The sequence below is a fragment of the Emys orbicularis genome, chromosome 6, assembly GCF_028017835.1.
Source record: "Emys orbicularis isolate rEmyOrb1 chromosome 6, rEmyOrb1.hap1, whole genome shotgun sequence".
In the NCBI taxonomy this organism is placed as follows: domain Eukaryota; kingdom Metazoa; phylum Chordata; order Testudines; family Emydidae; genus Emys; species Emys orbicularis.
In genome coordinates, this window is record NC_088688.1 from 103,092,858 (window position 1) to 103,109,094 (window position 16,237).

The window sequence follows — 16,237 nt, forward strand, 5'->3', positions numbered from 1 at the left end:
CAATGCCTCATGCTGACAAACTGAAAATTAATGAAGTACACTGGTCTCTCCCTACAACAAACTCCTTGCGCCAGTGGTGAAGCTTTGTTCTGTATTTTTACAATTTTACATTTTTGTTCCTGTTCCAAGAGTGTCACTGCCACTCCTCTCTCAGTGTTCTATTTTCTGACATCAAAGATTAAACAAATGAACAAACACAAAGAACTAAGGTTGAAAGCAATGCTTCACTACCACTGTATCTGACTGCGCACAGATGTGGGTAAGCTTTGTATTAAGATGTTGATGTCAGAAACATAAGTAGCTGTTATAGTACTTTAGGCTAGCTATGTGATCCAAAAACCTCTTTATGTTCATTGTTCCTCACTGGCCCAATTACAGCAGTCAGAGCTAGATTCAGAACACCCTAGTGGCATATTTTTATGCAGAGCCAGTTAGGTCTAAGAGGTAAAGCAAAACCCACACAACCACAGTAGTGCAACACCCAACAGAAGCTGCAATAGCCACTGGGAGTTTTATTTTTTAAAACTGAAACTGACAGCTAGGGGATGTTGATGGCACTTACCTGAGCACGTCAGTGACAGCTTTGCATAAAATCTTAATTAAAAACATGACTCAACAGCCCACAGAAGCAACAGAAAAACACAGAAGAAATTAAAAATTTGTAACAAATTTGCTATAATTCCATTTGACCACTGGCATCTTGAGCAAGATGAAATACATTTTCACAAATTATCAGTAGTGCCATTGACTTAATCACCTCAAGTATCTGAATTTTGTAACATTAACTTGCAATCTCACTGTAATATTTTATAAATTCACAGAATTTTAGAAGGATGTGGCCTTGTGCAGTGAGTGTTTGATGGTTATGAAAATAATTTTTCTGAATTGCTTATTTGCATATTTTTCAACCACTGTTCTGCTTTCACATAGTTTGGGGCACTTTACTGGCATAATTACAGCAGGACAGAGTCATTGTACTGAATAATTTAACTGATTCATGCTGTCCATTTTTTCCAACTCTTTATGGAGAGATTACTTTTCAAAAATGTACTAGTTATTCAAAATTGTTTGCTGAATAAACTATGAAAATAAGTTGTGGTCTGCAACTTATTCCTGAGCAGTGCATTGTGAATATCTAATATTTGAAACTCAGATTGTTTTGATGGGATAGAGGGAGACTAAAAAGTTTGTATTTCAATGTTAGAAAATTCAGAACTTTCAATTTAAAAATTAACCCAGTTTGAATTCTTTAAGACTGTTCAATGGTTTTTTTGGCCTCCTTCACTTCCAAGTGCCAAGCTTTTAACTCTTAAAAATGTGTACACCCAGAGATGTATATAAATATTATTGCATGGGATAGATGTTTTAAAAATAATGTGAAAGAAATTATTGCTATTCATTGTCACTAGGGACTGAATCCCTGTTGTGCAATCTGCCAGCTATTCCCAAAAGGCATGTTCCCAAAGTAGAGCTTTTCAATAAATGTAGAACAGAAAAGCATTCTGGGTATTGATGTATACCTGCCCTGAATATACCTTGCTTCATCTTAAGGTCATGCCTGGACAGGTATTTACAACAGTGTTTAAGACAGAGATTGGCCTGAAAACTCCAGATCAAACACTCCAAATTTCAGATCCGTATCAGCTCAAACCCATCTCCATTTTATGCAGTTGTAGGGAAAGCAGGCTCTACCGTAGTTTGGCTAGCCACCATGAATGGAGCTAAAGTGCATTAGAGCGAGGCCAGGTAGAGATGACCTAAGGTAGAGCTCTTTTTTTTTTTTTTTTTTTTTAAAAACATGACTCTGCGGCATGCCTCCATGCACACTGACAAATCAAGGCATCTTGGAACCCAGTTCAGCCACAAACAAGTTTAAATTGTGTTTATGCACAATTGTCAAGTGCATTTGCAAAACCTGTATAAAAAGGGCCTAGAAACTTTTAATCCTTATGGACATTGGAATTCTGAAGCCAGTTAGGATGCTTGGAGTACTCGTTTTCATATTAATATGCTACAGGCCTGATTCTGATCTCATGCCTCCTAACTTTATCTTTCAGTTTTACATCTGTGTAACAATTTATTTCAGTGGAGTTATTCCTGATTTACATTGGTATTAGTGCAGTCAGAATCAGGACCAGAATGTTTTTCAGGAACACAGTTTTCTCATAATAGCGCTAGTGATTGAAGCTCTGGGAACAAATTGGAAGGTCTAGACAGTACCTGTTTATCTGTCTCAAGTGCTTTGAATGAGTGCACTGTGGAAGGTTTTGCCCTCTTTTAGCCATCGCTCCTTTCTTGAGTGTTATCCTGAAATGCAGCTTTTTATGCAGTAGACACTGATACACATTTTTCAGTCATGATTATTTTGTACATTATTTTGCAGATTTGGTAGCTTTGTCCACGCCAATGTTATGCTGAGTTTATTAAATTTTAAAGATCTACTGATATTTTATGGAAAATCAGTTACTTGCATAGTTCCATAGAAGAGCTATTATGAACAAAATTAACATTCACATAGCTCCAACTTTATAGAAATGAAATAAAATTAAATTCTTGTCCTGAAGAGATGGGAGCCTACAATCACACATAGGAAGTAAAATGAAGTAAGGCACAAAGAAAGGAATAGATAACAGAAGTGGAGCTTTGTAGTGAAAAGCATGGAAAAATGGTGGGATTTTCAGAGAGAGAATATTTATAACCTTACATTTAATGACCTTTCTACTTATGTAGCATACACTCAGGAGCGCTGCCAGGTTTTCCGCCGCCTAGGGCGGCGGAAAGTCCCGCCATGGAAATACCGCCGCAGTCGCCGCCCCCCAAATTGCAGCGCCCTAGGCGATCGCCTAGGTCGCCTAATGGGTTGCGCCGGCCCTGCATACACTTCCTCACATCATTTTTAGTTTATATTTACTTGGGTATATTTCAGACTGAAGCTCAGAGTCCTGTAAGATGGGTGGGGAAAGAAATCAAATTTTTCCAGGTAGTGGGATTCAGGAGCTGGCCCTGAAAAGCTCTCTCTTCCCTACCCCTATTCCTCTCCTCCCCCCATCCCACCAACATCTTGCTGGGGCATGAAATCCCTGTCTGGGGCATAAAAGGAGACAAAATCCAAAAGAAGTCACTATCCATAGTCCACCATTTGCAGACATCAATAACTGCTGGCACATTTGATGGTTACATGATTTGCAAGCACGAGTTTTCTCTTGAGGTGTCAGTGGGCGTTGGATCATTCCTTATTCTAATTTCAGGGAGGAAAAAGCTGCTGTCCTTTTTATACAGACTTAAAAATACCCTGCTGTTGTCTTTTAATGTTGGCAATTGAAATTTCAATAGGTGTGAGGGTAACTGAATACTCAGATAAAGTCAAATAGCTTTTAGTTGTATAATCTGATGTGTGCCTCAGTTCTCAATAAAGGAGAACTTCTAAGGCTCATGCAAATATGCTCCAATAGGTAGCTCACTGCATATAAAACGAAATCACTGTCTTTTTGTGCTTAATTACTCATTGCATTTGATTTAATATAAAGGAAGAATGGTTATGTCTTGAATGAAAAGAAAGCAACAACATAAAAAGATTCAGTTAAAATCAGATGTGTTGCATTATACTAGGTTACTAGTCTGGAAACACTTTCCACTTTTTGTGCTACTAGCACAATTGCTCACTGAGTATAAAGGCTAACTGGCAAACAACACTTCGGCTCACAGTGAATGCCTCACGTAGGAAACTGACTAAACTCACCCCCGGAAATTTGTGGAAAGAAAATCTTTCTTTGGAGGAAAAAAAGATAAATGTACTTCTCCCATCTAACTTCAAATGATAATAGAGGCAACTATAACACATGCTTTGAAGGCATCCTGACAGCAAGCTAAATTAAATTAATTGGACAATCAATAAATCAGACTGCAGACAGGCAAGACACATCCCATAACAGTTGTCTAAAAAATTAAGCTAGTTTCAAAATATGCACTATACAGTACGTAGAAACAGAGTACCTGCCCACAGATACTGTATATCTAACATCTACTACTATACTGAATGCCGATTTGATTGGGAGATGGATCATTAATACTGAAAACAATTAAGGCTTATTTTGTGCCTTTTAGTGTTACGTTTACTGAAATAATTCCTGAGCCTTGCTTATTGAAATCTCTTTGATTTGTGGGCACTGAATCTGAGCCATAATCATCCTGAGAACACCGCAAAATATGATACAATCTGGAAAATATTAATACCACATGGTAATTAACCTTAAACTGTTTGAAGCAGGTCTTAAACCCCAATCTTGAAATTACTTACACATGTAATTTTACATGTGATCAGCCCTGCTGAACTCCTATATAATATTGGAGATACCAGAAACTTTCCTTACACCTTATCAACAGTTTGATAAGGCAGCAGTTAACAACATAACTTATCATTTTAAACTGGTGGAGACCACAGCTGTTCAGCAAGGATTTCTCCTTTAGCTGGTGTGATACGGTTTGTCATGACTAAGATTTAAAGGTGTATCATTAGACAGATTTTCTAAGTAGGCTTCATCTTGGCCAGCTGGCATGTGTTAATAGTCTACATGGGCTTGTCTATGCTAGAGTGTTAGAATGTGCTAGTATGAGTATGCTAGCTAACCTTCTAACAACACACCTTTTATTCTAATCAAGACAAAACCCATAAGGCAATATTAGAAAGTCAGAAGTAAGTACACAGATAATGTTAACTACCTGGAATTTCTGATACCACAGGAATTGTGTATAGTCTCTACTAAAGTCAGTATTCAACTCTAGAAAATTATTTTAAAAACCTATATAATACTTTTGCTCCTGCATTATGGCTTTCTGCAAAATTGATTGATTTTGGTATCTTTTGCATTAACCCTACATAAAGACAACATGACTGGAACTCTGTTAAAAACACTAGTTTTGATTAAAGAAAGTGAATATGCCATAGTTAAGGCCCTTCATTTTCAGTTCTTACTACTTTTTACTGAAAAATTCCTGGGTTTTACAAAAGCTATTATTCAGTTTTTTACTGGTTTTCACCCGAATTTTGGACCACTCATATACATGAAAATACTGATTATGTTAAGAAAATCCAATAAAATTACATTAGGTAGACATGTAGCGGTTCATGGGATTCTTCCATCCTAAGTACAGGACTCTGCACTGGTCCTTGTTGAACTTCATCAGATTTCTTTTGGCTCAATCCTCCAATTTGTCTACCTCCCCCCCCAGTTTAGTGTCCTCTGCGAACTTGCTGAGGATGCAATTAAGCCCATCATCCAGATCATTAATAAAGATGTTGAACAAAACCAGCCCCAGGACCGACCCCTGGGGCACTACGCTTGATACCAGCTGCCAACTAGACATCGAGCCATTGATCACTACCCATTGAGCCCAACAATCTAGCCATCTTTCTATCCACCTTATAGTCCATTAATCCAATCCATACTTTTTAACTTGCTGGCAAGAATACTGTGGGAGACTTTAGCAAAGTTTTTGATACCGTCAAGATATCTCATGTCCACCGCTTTACCCATATCCACAGAGCCAGTTATCTCATCATAGAAGGCAACCAGGTTGGTCAGGCATGACTTGCCCTTGGTGAATTCATGTTGACTGTTCCTGAGGGGGGGGGAGGGATAGCTCAGTGTTTTGAGCATTGGCCTTCTAAACCTAGGGTTGTGAGTTCAATCCTTTGAGGGGGCCATTTAGGGATCTGGGACAAAAATCTGTCTGGGGATTGGTCCTGCTTTGAGCAGGGGGTTGGACTAGATGATCTCCTGAGGTCCCTTCCAACCCTGATATTCTATGATTCTATGCTTATGTTAATAATAAATTAGTCTACCTGTCTGTTAAAGTGAGGCAATGTAGTGGAAGATACACAAACATATATGTACATACTGTTAATGTACAGTTCATTAAATAAGCCACGGCATTAAACTGCTTTTAGTTTCAATACTCTTACTTTTCTCTATTTGTTGCTTTTTTCTGTCCTCCTGTTCCCACAATATTAACCGTGATATTTACCCAGAAAACTACTGAGTTAATTTTTGCACTATTTTTACCATTTTATTAATTTTTGTAATGAACACTGATAAATTCCTGGAACATTTTAAACAAAATAAAAACTGAAAATGAAGGGCCTTAGCCATACCGATGCATTACAAACCTTAGTATAATTTAAATGTTAATAGCTAAGCAGCATGGCCTAGTGGATAGGACGTTGGACTGGGACAGGAGAACTGGGCTCAATCCCTGGCTCTGCCATTACTTTGCTGGGTGTTCTTGGGCAAGTCATGTCCCTTTCTGTGCCTAAGTTTCCTCATCTGTAAAATGGAGATAACGATACTGATCTCCTTTGTAAAGTACTCTGTGATCTATGGATGAAAAGCACTGCCTAAGACCCAGGCATTCATTATTATTGAAGCACAAGAGAAATTTCTAATCCAAGATTCAGATTTTTTAATAGTTTTATTCTATTTGTATCATATGGTGAATTTTTCTTGTTTGTAGAATAAAGGCCAATTGTCCCCTTTGATGCAAGTGCAACTCCCAATGGCAATACAAGGAAGTAGAGAAAGGTTGTCCTTTCTATCTTACAGGGAAACTGGTCCCATTTCTGTCCTGTTACTCTGATCTTCTAAGGCTTACTCCTCCATTTTTATGAGCAATCCAGCAAGGCACTTAATAAGCACATGCTCAAATGCTTTTCTGGATTGGGGCCCACTACCAAGTACTCAACACGTTGAAGGACCAAATGCTGAATTATTCCAGCTGACCCGTATAACTGAGGTCAGAATCTGGGCATAGTCAAGTTAGCGTCTCTATTGATGGTTCATATTTTAACTAATTACACATCTGAGCTGGCCAGGGTTTGTTTGTTTGCTTGTTTTAAATTATTTTACTTGTGGTTCTCAGTACAAATATATCCCAGGGAAATACTATATCAGAGAAATAAAGAAAAATGCATGTGCTGGGACACAAAATGCCATTTTGAGAACAACAGATACAAACTATTATGTAAAATTTCAGATACTAGTAAACTGCATACCTTAAAAACAGTTCTGTAATTAGTATGGTGAGAAGTTTGCCATTTTAAGATTTTTTTCCAGTTTTGAATTCAGAAGCATTTCAGCCATCCTGTTTAACTTTTCCTTTAGGAAAAGTTTAGGAAATGTGGATTTATAAACAGTTAAATGTAAAACAATATAATAATATAAAGTCATCTCAAGCTTTACATTTTTTTGTCCAAGGCCCATATCCTTCAAACACTTAAGTATCTGCATAACTTTGCTCATATAAGTAATCCTATTGATTTCAATGGGACTACCCAGAGGAGCAAAGATAAACATGCTAAAACATGTGCCAGATCTGGGACCAGCATGGAGAAATTTAACAGCATAGCTCGGCTTCCAGTGCTTGAAGACTGCAAACAGAAAGGAAAAATAAAATAAAACAAAGGATGCCCTGAACTTGAATTGATACATGCCTAACAAATGAAGCCAAGGATTATACATTAGAGAGGTTCAAAGTTATTTAGAAACCTAAAAAGGAAGAGGACTGGTTTGCATGAAGAAATAGTACAGAATTATTCATTTGATACGAGTAGACATGCACTTAAATCACCACCATTTCATTTTGAATGTCTTTCAGTTGGTAATTTGATGTCTGAGAATTCCAACTCATATAATCAGACCACATCACTTATACCAAATAAAGCTATTCCCATTCCCTCCTACTACCCTCTTAGACAAACAATGGGACAGCATTCAAATTGCTGCTGCAAACACAGTAACCAAGACACTGGGATAGGTTTGTTAGTGAAAGAAGATGAATGCTTTCACAAAGCACCATGGCGCACAAGTCATATTTTTTGATCTCCTACTGAATGACTCCTACATCAGTAATCATGGTAGGCCCAAAGTGCAAAGAGATCCTTTTTATTGAGTGATGCCAGTTCCCAGCTGCCTCTGCATTACATACTGTGGGCTTCTGCAGTTCCCTCCCCTCAGACTACCTGTCTGGGAAGTTAAACCACTTAAAGGTACAGTTACCAATATCAATCTTCCTTCCTCTGCCAGCCAAAACTTAAGAATACCATAATTTAAATGTTTACATAACACACAATTCCAAACACTTATAACCAACCTAATTAAATTTACTAACAGTGTTCTATCAATCTCTGAGGAGTCTTCAACTGTCACTTGGACTTGCAGGTTTCCCTTGAACATAAGTACTACTGTTGTCAGGAGGAAGAGTCTCTATTTTTTCTGGCAGTATTATATCCTGGGGCTCAGTTGTCTGGATCGGTTGTGGCTGTTACCAAACTGAGACCTTCTCAGGCAAGACAGCAAACACAGTGCCCCTCATCCCTTTCTTTTCTCAAAGCTGGGGAAAATGTCTGTTTCCTCCTCAGTATATGTCCATTTGGAGTGACACCCTCCTAAAACATTGCTGTTTGCAACCATTCATTTCCATCAGAGACATTCACTGTGCCGTATTCATGAAGTAGTGATAGCTCCCAGAACCCCAAAACATATTGAGTTTTTTGTATAGCTTTATCTGTCTCTTTATATTTCTGCAAATCTCCAGTTCCTCTGAGATCAGCTTTTTCATTAATTCTCTGTTTTCTATTAAATAAAATGCCTACTGGTAATAAACTATGTTTCATCGGTGCATTCTATAATGTAAAGGTAAAGATCTGTACTTCGGTATTGTTAAATTACAGACCACCACCAATGACTGCAGCATTTTTCAACAGACACTTCCTTATTTTAACATCATTTTCAACCAACCCATTTGATTGGGGTAATGGGGACTAGAGGTTACATTCCTAAACCCAAACTTCACTGCAAACTTCTTAAACTCATATCCACTGAACTGCAGCCCAGTGTCAGATGTAGCCACATGTGGGTATACCCACATCAGGTATACCATGGCTAGCAAAAACAGATTTGATATGCACAATCACCTGTTTAGTTGTAGTAACTTCTAGTAAAGCTATCTCAGGGACGTGAGAATAACAGTCTATAATAAATGCATAGTTCCCCCCCCCCCGTCATCGTAAACAAATCTATGCCTACTCTGCTCCAAGCAGAAAATCTTTCCTATGTCACCAAAATGGGCTCTTTTGCTTGACTTAGCTAGTACTTCTGGCACATGAAACAAGCCATGGCAGCTTCCTTAATGTCGCTGTTCTTTCGAGGCCAATATAAAATGTTTCTAGCTCTCCTCTTAGAGTTTTCGATCCCCACATGAGCATCTTTTATCCTTTTTAACATATTTTTCTATTACAATTTAGGGATCTTCATCCTGATATCTTCAAAGAAAATGCCATCTAGGACTGAGAGCTTCCCTCTTAATTGGTCATAGAAGCTGGGAACATGCTGTTCTGACTACCCTATAGAAATAGCCTTATTCACTTTCTGCAGCTTCTCATCCTGATCTGTTGCTCTGGCAATCACAGTCCACATTTTGTCTGAGACCAGAAAGGTTATTTTACCAAACTGACATGCACAAAATCTAGCTCTGGAATTTGCTCCCCTAGACAAATATTCTAGAAAGCATGTCTGCAACTACCAAATCACTCCCAGGTTTCTATTCGATTTGCAACTGAAAAAATAACCTTTATATTTTTGGGGAATATTTACCAAGCACTTTATGGCAATGGTAATAATTGGTTTATGAAAATAACAGGAGTACTTGTGGCACCTTAGAGACTAACAAATTTATTAGAGCATAAGCTTTCGTGGGCTACAACCCACTTCTTATGCATCCGAAGAAGTGGGTTGTAGCCCACGAAAGCTTATGCTCTAATAAATTTGTTAGTCTCTAAGGTGCCACAAGTACTCCTGTTATTTTTGAGGATACAGACTAACACGGCTGCTACTCTGAAACCAATTGGTTTATGGTCATTTCAGCTAACATTGGTCTCCCATACATAAAAATATGAATCTTTTTACACTGATGGACTGGCCATAGCCGCCTCCTTTATCGGAGGATACTGATACTCAGTTTTTTGTTAGCGCCCGTGGCGCATAAACCACTTGTCTCCAGTTTTGACCATACTGTTGCCAATACCCTCCTTAGAGGGATCTATGGACATCTCAGTTTTACACTTACTGTGATAGTACCTCCAGACTAGGGCCTCTTTAATTATCTTCTTCAGTTTTTCAAACCCTTTATTAAGACTGGCAGCCTATGTACACTGGACATCTTTGCACAATAGTGCTCTCAGGTTGCTGGTTTTAGCAGCTAGATTTGGCACAAGTTTCCCTACGTAGTCCACCATTTCAAGGAATCTTTGTACCCCTCTCGTCTGTTGAGACAGGCATGTTGGTGATGACCTCAACCAGGACACGTTGCTGTGTTAGCTGCTCTTCTAGGTATGTTATTTCTGTTACAAAGAATTTTTGTTTATTTGACTTTAGCCCAGCTGCACTTGCTCTTTCTTGAGCTGCCCAGAGCCTCTAGTCATACTCTTCTACTGTTTTTCTCCAGATCAGAACTTTACCTTTGTAAATCTTAGTATCCTCTAATATCATGAAACATTTGTTATATTATCCAGTGTAACACCTCGGGAACAAAACACAATCCAAATGGCAGTCTGTGGAAACAGTGTCTCCCAAAGGTATTTTGAATGTGCACAGATGTGTACAATGTTTTCTAGAGATAGGTACCAGTCTACGACACATCCAGCATAGAAAAATATCTGGCATCAGCCATATCCTTCAAAATTTCTCCCCTGACAGGTAGTGGAAAATATTCTCTTTTTACATATTTATATCATTTTTTAGGTCTATAAATAAGTGAAGGAGTCCATCTTTTTTTCCCCTTCAGTGATTAACAAGTGCACCCACTCTTTTGGTTCTTCTCATTCTGATTACCAGAGCAATAAGCCTGTGCCTCTCTGCTTTAGGCCAAAGGGAACTTTCCTAGGTGTGTGAATAGTGGGGCAATTAGGCTCTTTCAGCTATACTCTGTACTCATTTGAGAGCCTCCCTATCCCCTGGAAGATGTCCTCAAACTCTCATTTGTTTTGGTTCTCTGCCCCACCAAAGAGTGCACCTCTTGATGAGACTAAGAGTTTGACACTTTTAACCCAATGGCAGATGTTCTTTTCCCTGGCACTACTACACATTTTATCTTTCCAGTTTATTATTTACCCATATATCTAGTTAATATTCTCCTTTAGTGGGATAAACTCATTACTGTTTTAGCATTTACCTGCACACCCCACCCCACCCCCCGGCTTTTCTTTTAGTGCTAACACCACTGTTTCTGACAACTCACTGGCTTGTGCACCAGTGTCCAAATGAAAATTATTAAATTACTGATTTGCTTTCTGGCAGTCAGCCCATTCATCTTCTGCTGCAATGTTGTCCATTGCTTATGAAAAATTCCGCTGAGCTAGCAGTGATGTCGTTGTCCTCTTTGTCCACAATATGCATAAGTTTTCTTAAACAGGATGCCCAAAACTGACACACACAAAATTAGGCTCCAAGCCTACAAGATGAGCCACATGGATGGACCCTTGTGAACGCACAGAGCCCTATTGAAGTCAGGGTCCCTGCATGAGCACAAGGGTCCATCAAGGCACACTGGCATGCAATACTGACGCCTAAATGAACACTTCTGAAAGTGTGGCTACAAGACAAAGACTTTGAACAAAGGTTTTGGCAGGTAAAAAACAGCTTTTACTCTTAATTATCCAAAATATTAGGACTACATCTCTTGAATGCTTTTGGGGGGGATAGTATAGATTTAAAAAAAAAACACTTTTTGGCCTCATTCCTACAAAGACTTACATACGTATTTAATTTTATACACAAGTAATCCCACTGAATTACATTGGACGAGTCACATATTTCAAATATTTCAAAGCACTTGCATAGGTTTTTGCAGAATCAGAGCCTTAAATAGTAGCAGTTAAACTTTAAGGGATAACATTTAGATGTTTATCAAAACACTATAGATTTTTCTATTTTATTAATATACAGACCTTTAAATCAAGTTAAATAGTTGGCCATCTTGATTTAAAATTATAACCCAGTGAGTTGAGATTCATCATGTCTGACTTGATTTTTTTTTTCATTTCTTTAATATTAAGTCCTGAGCCATTTACAATTGTTTCAAGAAAATAGATTAAAGTATGATCTGGACTAAACTTTTAACAATGAAAAACTTGATGGTCTGGAAACATGCTGACATTTTCAACTATTTTGAATAGGTTCACTTGCACCAGAGGTTTTGCCTATTTGTTCTTCTGCAAAATCTCTTCCTTGTTTCTTTCTCAACGTTTCCAACTACAGCCCTGGTCTAGGAATGCTTATACAGTGCTTAGCTTTTTACATAAAATTTGTCTGATTTAAATTAGATTGCTTGTGAGTAAAGTTAAGCCTGTGCATATGCGTTTGCAGGACTGTGACCTTAACAAGCAAGCCAGGTTGTTACCTTTCCTGTCTAACATGAAGCTTTACTCTGAGGATGGCTGGTCAAAATTTTTTGCATAAAAAGTATTTAACCAAAAAATGGTCTTTTAACAACTCCTAAAAAAAAAAAAAAAACCCACAACCCAAAACTGTCACGTCAAAATTTTCTGATTTTATAGAATGTATCAATTTTAATTAAAATTTCTGCTAAAAATAATAAAAAAAATCATAAAAAATAGACAATGGATCCATTTTGAACCCTTCAAAATGGAAACAACTTTACAATTATGGAAGTATTTTTTAACAGTTTTCATTGCGAAGCAGGCTGCGGCCAGCCAACTTTCCCCATTATGGGACTGAACATATTCTCATTGACTTCAGTGGGAGCAGAATCGGGGCCGTCGCAGAAGGCTCAGAGCATAAAGAGAGAAGTGGGAGAATTCTTGCGATGTAGTGAAGTCTGAGTTGAGATCACAGCACAGGAAGTATGGTCCAGAATGAGTTAATTACAGCCTCTGGGCTTATTCAAGGGGACTCAGTCAATTTAAACTTTCAGACAGAAGAGAGATTTTTGTATCTTCTACTCTAATGACCGGTAACATCAGATTACTATACCTGAAAGAGATTAGAGGGGAATTTTCCCCCTCATTTGTTTAAGTTGTGCATTTCACAATACTTTGCATATAGTCTGTTTCACTTGCACAGTCAGTCCTTTCCCTGTTTGGGTCTTTCACAGTAGCGGAGGAGAGGGAAAGCATTTTAAAAACTCAAAAATGTGATAGTAAGGACCACAAAAACTGGCAGGGAGACCCAGGGGCAAAGTAGCACCTGAACCTACTTTTAACTCATAAATGTCAAGATTTCAAGTGGGCACTGTCCCATTAATGTGATTTTCTTTTACATCTGTTGCTTTGTTTGGTACTGAATCATTTGTCTCTTGTTCAAATGATGTGTGGGTACTCAGCAGCTGAGGGAGAGGATATTCACAACTCGAACTATGCAGGAGTGGAGAGATGAAATGCAGTCCATAAGCATCTGCACCTCCAGAATACAGGGCCTGATCTAAAGCTGCTATTGACTTCAATGAGCTTTGGATCAAGCCCATAGATTGGAAAAGGGAGTGCTGGTATGCCAAGCCTCTCCCACACATAGGTTTTGAGTCAATGCACCTATGTAACTGGCCTCTGTCCAGAACACACTATGCACAGCCTCTTCGTAGCCAACTGGGATCCCTCCCTCTGTGTGGCCCATGGGAGGCTCATCTCCCTCTGAGTCCAAGCAGGTGCCGTGCCCTCTGGATAGCCTAAGTGGTTAGAAGTCCTTGCAGTCCTCTACACCACAGGCAAATTTTACCTTACGTACAGAAGAGTGTGTAAAAGATCATGTCCTGCCCCACCAAAACAATGCAGAACTCCTCACCCTTTCCCGCAAGCATTAAACCTACATCCTCTTTAAGCTATGATTCCATTAATTCTCAGGGACCCATCAATTAGGTGATGTCTCTTGAGCTCACAACATGCACAGGTGCCTACTCTGGCTAACCAGGATGGACTTTGGGATGGTTTCACCAGCATGGAAAACCCAAAGAACTAATTCTCATATAAAACTAGCATAAAAGGGGGTGGGGAAAAAAGAAGCAGATTGAGAGGGAATGAAATGAAAAGCGACTTTCCCCTATTTCACACAAACTATTATTACCCTGATTTTGCAGCTGGGACCATACTCTCCTACAGGCACTGCTGTGCTTTCCAGGCCAGAAGTTACCAGCTGTACTGTGACTGCGGCTTTTCATCCTGAGCCCTACTGTTCCCTTGTGACACCCCCACTCCCTGTCTCTTGTCGTGCGGTCCTTGAGCCAAGGGCCATCACTTTGTGCAGCGCCTGGCACAGCTGACCCTACCGCGATGCAACCAGCGTTAAGGCTGCCTTGTGCGCACGGAGGGTCCCCCTAAAGCAGGCAGTGTCTCCCCTCCCCGTGCTGGTGCCGTGTGGGGCGGGTAGGCGCTGAGACAGGGGTGGGTTAACTGCTGCCACACACCCGTGCCACTCTCTCCACAGGTGCCTGCGGCCGCCGGGGGAAGCAGCCCCGCCGCCAGCGCGGCTCTTACCTGGGGATGTATCTGGCCTCGCTCCCGAGCCGCAGCTCGAAATCCCGCCAGGGCTGGTTCGGCCCCGCCGCGCCCCACGCCTCCTCCTCGTCCTGCTCCAGCGGCCGCTGGCCGGCCCCGCGGAAGCCCCGGGCGAACTCCTGGAAGGTAATGGCCCCGTCGCGGTCCGTGTCGAGCCGCCGGAAGATCGCCTCGGCCTCGGCCGGCCGCACCCGCAGCTCGGCGCACAGCGAGCCGAACTCCGCCCGCTCGATGCGCCCGGAGCCCCGCACGTCGCAGGCCACGAAGAGGGAGCGGAGCCGGGCCAGCTCGTCCCCCTCCTCGAGCTCCATCGCCAGCGGCCCGGAAAGCGTCCTCCTGCCGCCCACTCCGGGCCGAGCTGCGGGCTCCGCTCCGCTCCTGTCCGGCGCTGAGCTCAGCGAACCGACCGGCCGCACAACTTTCCCTGCCACCAGAGCCGCCCCCGGCCCCTCCCTCCGGCCCGAGACGCGCCTCGCCGCCCCAGCCGCTCACTGGGCGGAGGAGCCCGCGCACCTTTCGAGCGAGGCAGGAGCCCTGGAAGTCGGCAGGCGGAGCCCAGGAACGTGCTGTTATGCAAGGTGTAGCGTTTGGCTGCCCGTGGGCATCGCTGTCAGCAGCGCTCACCCTGACAAACTTGCCAGGTTCACCTTAGACAAATGATGCGGTTACCTGCGTAACTGCGGCGCTCCCTTCTATTTGCTGGAGGAAATCCCCGCAGGAAGTAATGCAAAGAGTGGGGTAAAGTTACTCAGTTAGTTATGGAAGCTATCTAGGAAGCTTTTAAGAGTGGACCCTTTTTGCATATGTTTGCATTATATTTGCTTTGGAGAAAACATTAAACGGTCTGTTAGAAATGTTTCCTTGCTAAGTGTTCAGGCCACAGGAATTGCCTATTTTATGTCCAGTGGTTCAATTGAATCTGGGATTCGCTTTAGGCTGTTAGTAAGATGACACCATTTAGAAGTTGGTTATTCATTCTCTGATTAGTCCCCATACCACATTCCTCTTCTCTGCTCCAGCAGAAACTTTCCAGGTAACTGAAATTTCCCCATCCGTTTTTAAGATTCTGTATTTGAAGAAGGAAAAAGGGCATTAAGGGCATTGAAGTCAATGGAAGTCTGTTTCTTATTAAAAGTGCTTCCTGTATTAATAAATAGTTGCCTTTAGAATATGTTAATTAAGAATGTCCTAGTCCAGTGTATTGTGATCCAGATACAATGGCAAATGATACGAATGTAAGAGGATCCTATTAAAATGTCAAATCAACAGAAAATGACATCAGTGAAAGTTTATGGGGACCCTGTTGTAATATAAAATATTGTTGTTCCACAGCCTGACTTCTGAAGAGACTAACAGATCCAGGAACCAAATTTTTTTTTTCAATCATCTTGTTTAACGTAGACCAGAACTGGCCAATCTCACTGAAGTGTAAACTCCATTAACTTCACTGAGGTTAAGGCCCAGTCTACACTTAAAACTTGGATCGACATAGGATTTTTCACACCACTGAGCACTAACCCCTGGTGTAGATGCAGTTAAGTCAACAGATGAATGCTTCTGTCAACCTAGCTGCCATCCCTTAGGGAGGTGGTGTTGCTACAGTTCTTAACTAAAACGTTCACTTGGCAGCACAGGAAGTGCTATGTTCTTGGAATTATCTGTAACTATGGGGTCTGTCAG

The 16,237-nt window shown here is 40.7% G+C and overlaps 1 protein-coding gene across 1 annotated transcript in view; it reads right to left on the reverse strand.

Moving 5' to 3' along the window:
* The window catches only part of RASEF (RAS and EF-hand domain containing), a 51,958-nt gene extending 37,090 nt beyond the window's left edge, over positions 1-14,868 (reverse strand). Inside the window, exon 1 of the mRNA XM_065406855.1 lies at positions 14,537-14,868. Coding sequence (XP_065262927.1) covers positions 14,537-14,868 — 332 coding nt within the window. The remainder of the gene's footprint in view (positions 1-14,536) is intronic.
* Positions 14,869-16,237: the final 1,369 nt, after the last annotated feature.